The sequence below is a fragment of the Xenopus laevis genome, chromosome 1S, assembly GCF_017654675.1.
Source record: "Xenopus laevis strain J_2021 chromosome 1S, Xenopus_laevis_v10.1, whole genome shotgun sequence".
NCBI lineage: Eukaryota > Metazoa > Chordata > Amphibia > Anura > Pipidae > Xenopus > Xenopus laevis.
In genome coordinates this window covers 71868462-71883606 of record NC_054372.1, presented here as the reverse complement: position 1 = coordinate 71883606, position 15145 = coordinate 71868462, and the positions used below count along the sequence as shown (strand labels likewise).

The 15145-nt window shown below is 39.6% G+C and overlaps 1 protein-coding gene across 1 annotated transcript in view; it reads right to left on the bottom strand.

The window, feature by feature from the left end:
• Positions 1 to 11272: 11272 nt before the first annotated feature.
• fras1.S (Fraser extracellular matrix complex subunit 1 S homeolog) overlaps positions 11273 to 15145 on the bottom strand; it is a gene marked incomplete at its 5' end in the record, with an annotated part of 329350 nt that continues 325477 nt past the window's right edge. The window contains one exon of the mRNA XM_041578095.1: positions 11273 to 14120. Within this exon, the coding sequence (XP_041434029.1) occupies positions 13533 to 14120 (588 nt within the window). The remainder of the gene's footprint in view (positions 14121 to 15145) is intronic.

The following is a 15145-nucleotide window of genomic DNA, read 5'->3' as shown; positions in this document are numbered from 1 at the left end:
ACACATTCAGTTACATTGAGAAGGAAAAACAGCAGCCTGCCAGAAATCATTTCTCGACTAAAGTGCAGGCACAAGTCACATGACCTGGGGCAGCTGGGAAATTGACAAAATGTCTAGCCCCATGTCAGATTTCAAAATTGAATATAAAAAAATATGTTTGCTCTTTTGAGAAATGAATTTCAGTGCAGAATTCTGCTAGACAAGCACTATTAATTGATGCGTTTTGAAAAAAACATGTTTTCCGATGACAGGATCCCTTTAAGCCCCACTGTCTTCAGGACTAGCCATTCCTTTCAAACTCACAGCCACAGGGCATTTGTTGTGTCAACATTTATCTAGCTGTTAATATAGCCGTAACTGCAGCTTGAATTGCTTACACCACTCTGAGGAAGGACGCTGTGTGAGAGGTAGTGTGAGGTCCGCTTGTGGAACAAACCTATATTAGGGAGCGCTTGAGCACCCTGTAAATTCACGCTTAGGAACTTTACATTGTTTCTCTTCAAACAGAAGATTGTTAATTAAACTTCACTGTAGACATTCACTGTACCCATTGACCAGGGCCACCATCACAAATCACAGGGCCCAACAAGAGTCAAGTCAAGAGTGAGTTTATCGTCATTTCACCCATATACGTTTGTACAGTACACAGTGAAATAAAACATCGTTCCTCTAGGACCATGGTGCTACACACAACATATATGTACCGGACAACAGACAAAAAGTGCAAAAATATGCAACTCCTGCAAGACAGGACAGCATAGTGCAGGGACAGGACAAGACAGTGCACACTTAGCAGATGTAATATGTTAAGTAAATAATGCTGGGTGTATCATTGTGACATGATAGTAGCAAGAACATGATAAAGAACATGACAAAGTACAGATGTGCTCATAGGGAACAACTGTATCCAATGGCTATTCATCCATACAATGGCGTACAGTGGCTGTGTAATGTGGTGGTATTTAGTAAGGTCAGATGGAGTGTGTGTGTGTGAGAGAGAGAGATCTGTCCGGTCCCTGAGTATTCAGGAGCCTTATGGCTTGGGGGAAGAAACTGTTACACAGTCTGGTAGTGAGGGCCCTAATGCTTCGGTACCTTTTTCCAGATGGCAGGAGTGTGAACAGTGAGTGTGAGGGGTGTGTTGGATCAGCCACAATGCTGCGAGTGGTGTAAATGTCCATGATGGAAGGAAGAGAGACACCTATGATCTTCTCTGCTGTCTTCACTATCCTCTGTAGGGTCTTGCGCTCCATGACAGTGCAGTTCCCAGCCCAGACAGTGACACAGCTGCTCAGGATGCTCTCGATAGTCCCTCTGTAGAAGGTTTTGAGTATGGATGGTGGGAGATGGGATTTCCTCAGCTTGCACAGAAAGTAGAGGTGATGTTGGGCTTTCTTGGCTAAGTAGCTGGTGTTGTGGGACCAGGTGAGGTTCTCCGCCAGGTGCACACCAAGAAATTTGGTGCTTTTGACGATCTCCACAGTGTCAGACTGGGATACCAGGGGCCCACCAGAAAACCTTAGACCGTGGGCCCACTTTCCAAACTATTATTCCTCCTCTCCTCACTCAACCTCTTTATTCTCCTAGTCTTTTATATTTACTTAGTCTATTCTTCCATTATTAAGCATTTTTTCCCATAAAGAAATAAGAAATGACTAAGAAATTGGCCAAATAGTTAGAAGCAATAGGGCCCACTGACACCTGGGCCCACCGGGAGTTTTCCTGGTATCCCTGTGGGCAAGTCCGACACTGGGGCCAAATACCACAACATTTTCTGGGGCCTATTGCCTGGCCCAAATCCCCCCTCCTAAGTTATAAATAGCCACTGGTGTTCAGGGCATCCATACAAGTTAAAAGAAAAGTAATTGGTGGCCAGCCACCCGCTACAAGTTTTAAAAAAACAGTGGTCAGGCCCCCCTTCCGCAAGTGGCTAAGTAGCTGGTGTTGTGGGATCAGGTGAGGTTCTCCGCCAGGTGCACACCAAGAAATTTGGTGCTTTTGACAATCTCCACAGTGTCAGACTGGGATACCAGGGGCCCACCAGAAAACCTTAGACCGTGGGCCCACTTTCCAAACTATTATTTCTCCTCTCCTCACTCAACCTCTTTATTCTCCTAGTCTTTTATATTTACTTAGTCTATTCTTCCATTATTAAGCATTTTTTCCCATAAAGAAATAAGAAATGACTAAGAAATTGGCCAAATAGTTAGAAGCAATAGGGTCCACTGACACCTGGGCCCACCGGGAGTTTTCCTGGTATCCCTGTGGGCAAGTCCGACACTGGGGCCAAATACCACAACATTTTCTGGGGCCTATTGCCTGGCCCAAATCCCCCCTCCTAAGTTATAAATAGCCACTGGTGTTCAGGGCATCCATACAAGTTAAAAGAAAAGTAATTGGTGGCCAGCCACCCGCTACAAGTTTTAAAAAAACAGTGGTCAGGCCCCCCTTCCGCAAGTGGCTAAGTAACTGGTGTTGTGGGACCAGGTGAGGTTCTCTGCCAGGTGCACACCATGAAATTTGGTGCTTTTGACGATCTCCACAGTGTCAGACTGGGATACCAGGGGCCCACCAGAAAACCTTAGACCGTGGGCCCACTTTCCAAACTATTATTCCTCCTCTCCTCACTCAACCTCTGTATTCTCCTAGTCTTTTATATTTACTTAGTCTATTCTTCCATTATTAAGCATTTTTTCCCATAAAGAAATAAGAAATGACCGTGGCCAGCCACCCCCTACAAGTTTTAAAAAAACAGTGGTCAGGCCCCCCATCTGCAAGTTATAAAAAACCATTGGTGACCTTGGCCCCCGTACAAGTTAAATACCATTGGTGACCAGGCTCCCCCACAAGTTATAACAAACCACTGGTGGCCAGGGCCCCCTATAAGTTAAAAAAACATTGGTGGCCAGGGTCCCCCATAAAAAAAAACATTGGTGTTTTAAACAAAAAAAAACAACAATTGGTGTTCAGTGGAACTTGAGTTTAAAGGTCTTCTTCATTATCCTGTTGTTCTGCTCCTTCTCCTCTTCTTCAGCTCAATTCGTCAGCTTTAGGTCCTTTCCGAGTCTTTTTGCCCTTCCGGGAAATTTCATGCTGCTTCCCGACTCAAGGGGAGCCTGGCAAATCCAGTAAGTTTAGCACCACTGGGTCCCCCTTCAAGCTTAAAAAACTGGTACAGCTGTACCCGCTGTTCCCCCCTATGACAGTGAAGTGTTCAGTGAGCACCTACATTAAAAAAAATTTATAAAACTATGCACTTTTACACTTATTGGTACAACTTTGGTGTTTACATTGGACACAGTTGTAGGAGCTTTAAGGGATGAGTTTTTTCTGTAATTTGGGTTACATTACTTTAAGGCCTTTAAACAGCAGGTTGAGTTGCCCCCTTTCTTATATTTATCTTTTTATTTCCTTTATTTTCCTTATATTTATCTTTTTTGTTTCTATCTTGCTGTATTATGTAATATGTGCATCAAGTATATTTTTACCACCGAGATCAGTAAAGTACTTTGTCTGCCGCCATGATTTTATCTGCTTAATTACAAGATGCTGTTTTATTATTACATAAAAAAGTAAAAAAAACAACATTTTAAGACAGCCTTCAGTGAATCTAATCACAAACTTGGGACCACTGGGCCAGTGCTGCGGAGTATCTCAATCATTCTAGTAATTATACCCAATCCTCTGCTCTGTGCTGTGTAGGCAGTCTGGGGCGATCCGTAGGCTGCTGCCACCTGAGGCAGCAACTCCGATGCCGCCCCCCTCTCCCGATCCGCGATTAAAAGTTTAGTGTTGGAGCAGGTCAAAAGGGGCGTTATCACTAGTGCAATGAGTGCGTACTGCACTTTCTGCACTAGCAGAGCTGAATCTCCGGTTTAAAAAACAGAAATTCGGCTCTTAAAGTTACAGGAGGCGGCTTTATGCCGCCCCTTGTAACTGGCCGTTCACTGCCGCCTGAGGCAAGGTGCTCACCTTGCCTCATGGCATGAACGGCCCTGCAGGCAGTACAGTAATGGACCATCCTCTTTATTAAGGATAGGGATCGTTGGGAAGAACATCTAAAATAGCATAGACTAGAGTCCTTTGCGGAACCAATTTTTAAGACCCGGACCTGACCCGAACACACATCTCCCGACCCTAACCGCAACCCACGTATTTACCCTGCATAGACTACCCAAATTTAGTAAATCTTTGAATGAAGACGAGAGCTGGACAAGGATGCCACGTTAGTGCTTATAATCACAAGATGTTGCCTGAGAAATTGGCATCACTCCAGTGATTTTGGGCTTCATTGTCCTTTAAAAAGGCTTCATTGGCCTTTAAAAATGACATTCCCATGGATGGATCCCATTAATGGATTCAACTTTTGCCCCAGATTTGGCACCACTTTTTCTTTGGCCCTGGTGCCCACAGTGTGGAACTGGCCCACCGGGATACCAGGAAAACTCCTGTTGGGCCCAGGTGTCAGTGGACCCTCATGCTGCTAAATGCTTGGCCTATTTCATGGCCATTCCCTATTTCCATGAGAACAAAGTGGCTAAATAGGTGGAATAATAGATTATAGTATGTAAAGAAAAGACACTAGGAGAATAGAGGTTGAGTGAGGAGAGGAAGAAAATAGTACTGAGGATGGGCCCCTGGTCTAAAAACTTTTGGTGGGCCCCTGGTCTAAGGTTTTTTAGTGGGCCACTGGTGTCCCAGTCCGACACTGGGTGCACAGTTACAGGTCCAAAGCAATTTCTTGGCAAGAAATACGGGCAATACGGGTGTCTGGGTTGCTTTAATCCTATCAAACCTTGCCAGTGCCAGATTTTGTACAGTCCTTTTCTATGCTGATGAGGTAAGCATAGAAATCATTATGGTTTAACACTTAATGGATTCTCTCCTCCCTGCTGTTAATTTATGTGTCCAGTTATTGTATAAGAAAATTTCACAGACCAAATATTTAGTAGGACATGAAGACTAGATTCTCAACACATCCTCATCAACCGATGTAACCTTAATTTGGTCAATGTGAGGCACTGGCAGATTATGATTTCAAACCTACATGATCCTGATTATTGCAACATATATGGCCAACTTTAGTCCTAGAATACGTACAGACAAGGTAATGTATAGATGGATGGATTCAATGGAATGTTTTCTCTTTACATGACTTTATTAAGGAATCCCTGACATATAAGATCATGGCAGTTGGGGTCCTTGGAAGGAAATGCAAAAGTGTAGTTGGAAAACAAAGATGGAAAAAGTAATAAACAATAGTTATGAAAGGAATTAACATAGCTGTTTTGTAGTATTGGGGCCTTGGGTTCAATTCCAGTAAGAGTAGCATATATAGTTTGCATGTTCTCCATGTCTTTGTATGGTCTTCCTCCAGTTTCCTCCAAAAAAAACAAAACACAGAAATATTTGGCTTCTGAAAGAGAACAGAAGAGACTGAAGGACATGAAGAAGAAAAATGAACAGCTAGGACAATGGTGCTGCACAATGTAATTACTGTTTAAATACTGGAAGTGTAACATGCATTGATCAGTGTGGGCGGAGACATTTTATGTGTAGTCTCTACCTTTCAGTAACTAATTTCGCAAGTATTTATTGGTAAATTGCCTTAGAGCAATGGTTCCCACACTGTGATTGGACCCCCCATAGGGCCAGTGAATATGCCTAAAGTCCAGGCACTCTCACCTTCATTTAGCACAATACAGTGAAGTGATGGGGGAATCTGACCTGTTTCACTTTGCCGAAAATTTACGAAACAGCTTTGCCGAAAATTTACGAAACAGCAAAAAATTCACTGAATACATTAAAGTCTATGGGTGGCAAATTTTTTTTGATACAAAACTATTTTTTTGACGTGCAACAATTTTTTTCACCCATTTGAGTTTACAGGTGTCTTTACAGCGAAATCTGGTGGAAAATTTCGCTCATCACATAGAGAAGAAAGGACACCATTAACTTGTGTTACCTTGCCATGGAATGCATAATAACGTCATCGAAGTGGAATGCACAAGTAAATGTTCATCTTGAAAAATACATGGTGTATGAGCAAGGCCTTCTTTGCTATTTTTACTATTACCATTTTTATGGTTTTGTGTTGTCCCACATTTTCACAGTGCTATGTAAAAATTAAGCTTACAAATAATAAATTACAAATAATTCTTTCATACCTCCTACTTAGTCTCTGTTACTGAAAATGTTGAACTTTTTCAGCCTTTCAGTGATTGGAAGCCACAATGGGTCTCTCTATAACTGGTCTCCCACATGTCTTATGACTTAAAGTTTATTTGGCATTGTGCGCAACTGCAGTTTTTCTGAGAGTGCACAACAACAGAAGTGCATAGTGCTAAACTTCAGTACACCCAGAATTGCTATATACTCTGAGGTAGTATACTGCATACTTGTCAGACTATTGACTGGAGAATTAAGACTGCATTAGAGACCCCTGGAAGATACTGTAAGTCTATGCCCTATCCAACAACTAATTTGTGGCAGAGGGCACAAAGGGAAATAATACACCAGTAGTGTGAGCAAAATATAGTAATTCGCTAGGCATGGGTTCACAGTAAAATTCAGCATTTCACCATCAGCTAATTTTTTTGAGAACCATGAAAAAGTTTTACTGTAAAAAATGTTGCAGAAAATGCAGCATCAAAAAAAGCCAAAAAATTCTCTATTGGCTTAGTTGCAGTTTGTGTAAAACACAGTGAAAAAACACCCATTATTTCTTGCTAATTTTTTGTGCATTTTTCTGAGCTTCTGCTTTGTAAAATAAAATGATAAAAGAAGTAACCAAGAAGTCCTTTGACCATATAAATGCACAAGGCCTTGGAACTGTTTTATAGCACACAGTATGCCAAATGCAATGAAACCTCTCATAGATCATCCTCTCACCTACAAGGACATCAACAGGTACCAGCTAAAAACAAAAGCCCAAGCACCAAATGGCCCTTCATATCTCACTGTTAGCAGAGTAATTGTGTAATGTGGAGATGCAGGGCCAGACTGGAGGGCTTGGGGTCCACCAGGGGTTCTGTCACAGGGCCTCCACCTTCTGCCACAAAGCCCTCGATGTGCATGTACCTTTTCATGCGTGACTGGGGCAGGAGAAGGAGGTTGGGGCAGCAGTGACAGAATGGGGCATGGACCTGTTCTGTTCAGGCGGGTAGTGTTGCCACCTGGCCAGTATTTTACCGGCCTAGCCGGTAAAAATGATGGTTTATCCCAATGTTATTAATAGGGAAAAATTATAAATATATAGGAAGGCCGGTATTTTTTTCAGGGAAAAGGTGGCAACCCTACCGACGGGGCCCATCAGAGCCAAGGCCCACCAGGTTTTTTTCCGGTGTCCCAGTCCAATGATGTGGAGGTGCAGTGACAGTCAGGACTCTTACCAATCAGGATGATGCTGCAAGGATGTCTGATACTGTAGTCTCCTCAAAACATAAAGAAGAAAAAGGATATAGAATCACATCATGGAGACTCTTCCCAGAATGCACATGTACAACAGTAGAACACGGTATATGAGTGAGAAGGTGTTTGTACAATTTATATACACTTGTCCAACACTCACAGACCAATTTGATTATTTAATAGTGTGTGGTCAAATGCAGTAGAACATGTATGTATGGGTTTCAAAGGTGCTGAGTATCACCCCAAAATCACATGCTTGTCATTTGACCAGTCAGATTGCTCCATTCCATAGTATGGTAGCACTACTCAGTAGTAGGGATGTAGCGAACTGTTCGCCGGCGAACTTGTTCGCGCGAACTTCGACCGTTCGCGTCCGCCGAATGTTCGCGAACGTTGCGCGACGTTCGCATTTTGAGTTCGCGTTCGATCGTTCGACCATTCGACCATTCGAATTCCTTCGACCGCTAAAAATCGAACGATTTCCATTCGTTCGAACGATTGTAAGCATTTGAATGAATGAAAAGCATTCGATCGAATGCTTCGACCGTTCGATTCGAATGAAAATCGTTCGATCGAACGATTAAAATCCTTCGATCGTTCGATTCGAACGATTTTAGCGGGTGTTCGAAGTTCGCGAACTGTTCGCGAACGTTCGCATTTTTTGCCGGTGTTCGCGAACGGCGTTCGCGAACACCAAATCGGCAGTTCGCTACATCCCTACTCAGTAGCACAGAAAAAAAAACAAAGCAAGTACCTAGAGTTTTTCAAAAGTGCTGAGCTTTAACCTGCCATCTGATTATTCCTAAAAAGCACACACCTGGCATCTGACCATTCAAATTAAACTGTTGGAGAACTGTTGAGCAGTGCATTGTGAAAAAGGGGAAAACATTCACACAGGGGTTTTCATGGGTGCTGAGCTTTAATTTGTTATCTATTTACTCCAAAACTAAATATCTCCCATCTGACCAGTCAGACTGTGCCATGCCATAGATTTAGAGTAATACACAGCACATTCAGGCGAGCATTTGGGATAAGGCCATAAAGGCCCTGGCTTACAAAGGCAGATCACATTTATTGTATAGTTATTTGTATAATTAAATCAAACCAATATCAGCAGTAAGTATAAGGAAATTAGTGAAAATAACAAAACTGCATCACTTCTTAGATAAGTACCAGAGGGTATGAAATACCGCTTGGTCTGTATGCCTATTCTTTTAACTCAATGTTAAAAAAAAAACTAGGTTTTTAACTTAATTACAGAGTTTTGGGATATATTGAGTATGAATAGTCACACCCCTGATCTCAAGACCCCATTATGCCAAAACTCTTCCCAAAATCAGCCCAAACATCACACGTGGCAATTTTTTTTACACGCGTCTAAGAAAAAGTGCTTAGAATTTACCTTACTAAAGTAATCTTAAAGGTGAACCACCTCTTTAATCGATTTGTGTATTGGTTCTAATATATATATTCCATTATATAGAATGTGGGATATGATGTTTGACTGGTATTTTCATCCTTTTCCAGACCTGCAAGAGCAAATTGCACATTAATATTCTGAAATTAAATCCTAAATTGTACAGAAAATCCCACAGTAGATTATGAGCCCCATGGGAGATCATCAGGAGTTTGATAATGAATGAGGCTGACAAAATTATTTCTAAAGTAGTTTAAATGATAAAGGGATGATATCTTATAAAGTAATTATGTTATACAATAATTGATGAGTACATCAAATAACTAGTTATGGAAAGCTTGCAGCAGTGTCTATTATTCTCACTCTTACTGAAAAACAATAAATGTAGACATACTGTTCCTTTATGGTTTATCAATTAGGATGGCAACACTGGTACAATTTCATTTAAAAATGGATTACATTTTTGTCTACTCTGTGATTCTCAGTGAGTGTGCAAGGCTACCTCTGCTGAGCTAGTTTGAATCTTATTCAATTGCACCAACATCTGGAAAGAAAATACATGTACTGCAGTTCATGTATATTAGTTATATCATGTTGCATGGGTGGCTGATTTATATTGTACTTATATCCAGCTGATTGTCCTGCAGGGCAGCCCATTGGCTAACTCAGTCTACATGTGGCTAGCTTCAGATATTGCTAAGAGTTTGGGATGAATGAGAATACATGCTGCTGCAGAATGCAAAAAACTCTAGTGATTCTAGTTATATAAATGTAATATATAAATAAAATCTATAGGCTAAACTCATACCCAGATTTATATTTATGTAATATTCCATAAACATAGAATGTAGCGGCAATAAACGCCATAGATGTTTGCATAATAATACACACATGAAAAGTCATGTTCTTCTTCATAGAGCGTTCTATGCTCATGTGTGTACATGTCAATATAGATCATCAATCTCATGTGGGTAAAGATCTCGGGAATATTCTTCTCTAGAAAAATAATCAGACTCTGAAGTTCTACAATACCCAGCACCACCTGGCAACCCACATTTAATATAAACATGCCCAGTAAAGCTGTTCTGTCCTAGAGGGACCAGTGCCTCTAGTGATAAGTCAGGGTGCAGTGACACAGTGAACGAGGCTTAGAGACAGGTTAGATAATTTAATTGTATTTTTTAGGAGAGTAAGATAGAGGGGTTAAATAGCATGAGCAGCCTGTGGATTTGTAATAGGGAGTAGCTCTCCCCTAGGCAACCAGAAGAGACATTGAGTGGATCCTGCAGGACCTAATCCACAAAGCCTAACCAGCTACAAGTTCCATTCCATGCTGGGTAGCGGAAGGTTTTGGCAGGATGAGTTTAACGATTTGTTTAAAAAATGGAAAACATTATTTTTAATATTTAACTTTAAACGCAATGTATGGAGTGATATTGTGAGCCAATTTTCAATTAATCTTCATTTTTTATTATTTGTGAAGGCAGTGCACAGTTAAGGTGTGAACAGTTGAACTTTGTAGTCACGTACATTCTGAATCTGAGCTGTGAACAATCCAGGGTTTTACAGGTGTGAACAATACAGGGGGTATTACAGGTGTAAATAATGCAGAATGTTACAGTCTGAGTAAGGGGTACAAACAATGCAGGGGCCAGTTAATCTCAGTACAGATTTTAATTTTAACTTTTTAATACTTACAAATGGTAAGCAATCACAGCAGCCAAACCTTGATGTTGGGGGCGGGCACACAATGGGAGCCCACCAGACACCAGTTGGACAGTACTGGTGATAAAAAATGACAATAACAATAAAATTGTAACCTCTCAGAGCAATTCTCTATGGGCTGTTGGATCAGTGACCCCAATTTGAAAGCTTGAAATAGTCAGAAGTCAAATAGTTAATAAACTATAAAAAATTAAGAGCAATTGGAAAGTTGCTAAGAATTGTACATTATATAAGAAATCAAAAGTTAAATATGAACTACACCTATAATATATACTTACGGTTTAATTAAATCACAGGTTATGTTGGCCACCTATGGCAATAGGAAACCAGATGTTGCCATTAAGATCTTAAAGGATAACTAAAGCCTAAAAATAAATATGGCTAAAAATGGCATATTTTATATACTTAACTTATTGCACCAGCCTAAAGTTGGCCTGTCATTTAAGCTGATGCTACAGGGCTGATTATTAAATTCTGATGCTAGTTGCATTGGTTTCTGAGCTGCCATGTAGTAATTATCTCTAATTAATAAGTACTAATCAGCCTTATATATGAGACATTTATATTCTGTGTACTGTATATTTTGAGTTAGCCCCTAAGCTCAGTAAGTGACAGCAGCACAGAGCATGTACAGTAAATCAGGAGAAAAAAAGACGGGGAGCTACTGGGACATCTCCAGAGGCACAAATCTTCCCTGCTAAAGGGCTGTGGTTGCCTTGGGCTGGTACAGAATTTTAAAATACAATGTACAACATTTCTAGCCTACTTCTTTGGTTATGCTTTAGTTCTTTTTTAAGGAAGAAATCAGGATACATCTGCAACAACATGCTGACGAAGGGAAATGTTCTACAGACCACCAGCGAATGCCTTTACTTGTGTCACGGATATGTTGCATTTCATACAGAGGTGCACAATGCTAAAAACATTTATATTGCCCTTACACACACCATATAAAGGGTAGATCTTCTATCCATAGAAATTGTCATGTAGCATTTATATATGAAAAAAATACCAAATATTTTGTAATGTGGAGGAACATTATTGGAATATTTTAGCTGAACCATCTACAACTGAGTTGCACCAAGAAAATAGAAAATGGTGAGCTCCTTTACAAACATTTTTCTTAATCTGCTTGTTTGACTGTCCAGGCAATACACCAACAATTCTAATATCAAGTGTGTATTTACAAATGATAACTTATTTTGGACAATGGTTGAAATATTACATACAAGTAGTCAACATTAATTGTGAAGTGCAAACAGTTTATATATATATTTTTTCTCTTTCTCCTTTTTTGCCAAAATTGTGGCTTCTTTCTCAGACTCCATCAGTGCTTGCCTATGTTTTACTGTCCAAATATATAAGCTATAAATATAGAAATGCATAGGCACCCTATACTGTAGTCTGGAAATCAAGTTTCACCTCCAAAAAGGGGTCAAATTGCATAGAACATGTATAAAAAATACTTTCTTCGGTCCATACCAGTGTCTTTGATAACAATGAAAATGGAGAAAATAATACATGCCAAAGCATTGCCAAAAAAAATCTCAATATCAAAAACACAAGATTCTGTAATCCACAAAATAACAATGGAAATTTGTAAACGTATTAATAAATTGTGGTATAATAATAATAATAATAATAATAATAATAAATTGTGATAAATTGTGGTACTGGGACTTGTCACTAAACATCCCTAAATATTATCACCTATGACAGTGTGGCTAGAGCTGCTGAGACTGCCAAACATGCACGTTATGGGCATTGAAACAAGCTGCCTGTATTGCACATGTGGGGTTGTATAAAGCCACAACTTTTTTGTGTTTTGTCTTTCTTTAATAACGAAGTTATAAATTCCAATTTTAACAAAAAGCCTTATTCCGTCAAGGACAAATTAATTCACTTCCAGCATTAATAGATAGATATACAATGCAATATGCAATTTCTTAAGAGTAGAAAATTAGAAAATGAGAGTTTGAAGCAGAAGGTTATCTGACCACTTAAAATCATATCAGTCTATGAGTGTTCTCTAATGTGAGACAAATCCTAAATTTTTTGATTTCCTGGCTACCTTCCTTCTACATAGGGTATTGTGTGTAAATAGTTTTTGAACATATGCAGGGCTCTTCCACACGGGTATTTTTCTACCTAAGTAGTGTATGAGGTCACTGCACTGGCGACAAAGACTGACTGCAAATATAAGCAACACTGAAAGACTTATGGTACTATATCTTTCTCTGTGCACCATGTGTGCTTTATGTATATCATTCTTCGACTACAACCCATGCGTGCCTAGTGAGCAGACATTTAACCCAAAGTGCACCAGGCAATTCTACAGATTCCTTTGAGATGAGCCTGTAGGTTCCATAAGGGGACATTGAAAAGCATAAGCTCAAGTTCCTTGAAGGACAGTCCATTCAGTGAAACACAGGTATAAAAAATAGCAAAAATGTATATGGGATTTGCCCGATTCAAGAAAATCTAACAAAATGCCTCCTGTTACATTCCCCATTCTCTTGGTGACTTTTTAAATGTACTTTTTGTCATCCTTCATTCTAGTGAGCTAGAAAATGTTGGCATTTTCTTTGTCTCCCAATTTCCCCCTCTTTATAATCCATTATGCAGGGAGGCACTTGATAAGAGTAAAAAAATGATGAGACCAATGTAGACTCGTGCGTGGTCATCAGAAAGGGGTACATGTAACATGGCAAATAATTGACCTATGGTGGCAGTGTGTTCAACATGTGCAGTGCATTGTTAGGGCAGTGGGAAAGACAGAACATCGTGCCCCTGTATCTGACATCTTGGGCATAACGAGGTAGTTCAGTTGTGAGCTGAAGCACATACTGCCCACCCAACACTCATCCATTACTTTTCCCTTTTCCAGCCCAGATTATAAAAATACTGGTGCTTTTTTCTATTATTACACTTTATAAAAAAATATACAAATAATGATAAGTGTTAGGCTGTGACTATGGCATCAAACTTCTGTTCCATCATGTAGATTGTTGTGTACTTTAACTTCAAGATTGACTTGCTTCACCTTGACACCTTTCACTTCATAGGTGTCTTTGTTTTCATTGAGAAGGTTGATATTTCTGACAGTGAAATGCTGCCTGTTGAAATTCTTTTCTACCCTGTCTATGTTTTTCCTAGATGCTTCCACCTTTGTGTTGAGTGGGTATTCCTCTACCTTATCCCTGGGAAGCATTTTCTTTTTATTTCTTCTACATTTCTGTGTTATAAGGCAAACAGTCAATAGAATTAGCATTAACAGCATTATAGCTGCAAAGGCACTTCCAACAGAAGCCCCAGTCTGTGAGGAGGAAGCTGCAGCAGCCTCAATTTCTAGACTTAAACTTTTCATGTTGGTGCCATTTTTGACTTGATCTCCTTCATTGTCATAAATCAAAGAATCATCCAGGGTCAGTCTGCCGTTCTTGTCTACTATATCTCTGCGGTTACGTCTAAGATGGTAGGTTAGAGACCTCTGAACTCTTGGCCCTGCCATTGTCTCTGGGCCAATAATGTAGATCACCTGAAGGTACCACTGATGTCCGGTTTCCACCTTTAAAAAACATACATAGATTTGAGAACACAAAAAATAAATAAATGAATAAATAAATATATATATATATATATATATATATATATATATATATATATATATATATATATATATATATATATATATATATATATTAATAGGAGTTTCTTCAATAATGGCTCATGGTAATACTCTGATTAAACCCAATAGCTCATCGCAATACTTTGATAAAGAACTGTATACAAATATAACACAAAGAACTATTCTACTGTTGAACCCAATGTTGTATGTTGAGCCCAATATAGTGTAAAAAGACAGCTTTATGACTTATAATTGTGTATAACAAAGCTTTGTATCATAGTATACAAGGCTGCCTTATAATCCATAATCCTGTATAATGAAACGTTGTACAAGAGAAATCATGGGAAGTATTCAATTCAATGACCTAATACTTGTTCATTATTCTCATATGTATTATCTAATATGCTTATGATTTCTGAAGCCCTTTGATAAGATCAAATTCTTCTTTATTATAGATAGGGGCACAATATGCTATTCAGCTACCAGTTAGCTAAGATAGGATCTCTGCTTCGGATGTGCTTGTTGGGAGTCTGGCCAGATCCTGATGAGCGCATGGGAAGCAAGATCTGTTATTAATCAATTCATTCACCAAATGAGCTTACTGTATTTGAGCATAAATAAACTGGGGGTCTCCATCCGGTCAGTTGAGATCTCGCCTGTGGGTTAACGCGTGCAGCCACAGGACCTTTGAAGCCGTTTGAGCCTCGATCTGCAGACTGTGAAGGGATCTCCTAGTCAGGACTGCAGTGAGGGGGTTCTGGCTCAGTTTGCTCATTCGGTAAAGTATATATTCTTCATCTATTGTTTGTAATACGTATGTAATAAAACCTTTGCTTATATGTAGCCGGTGTGTTTGAATTACTTCAGAGACTCAGAACCACAATTAAAACAATATAATATATATTTCTCATTTTGATACTTTCTGTAAGAAGGGCCCAAATAATAAATAAATAGCAAGACAGATA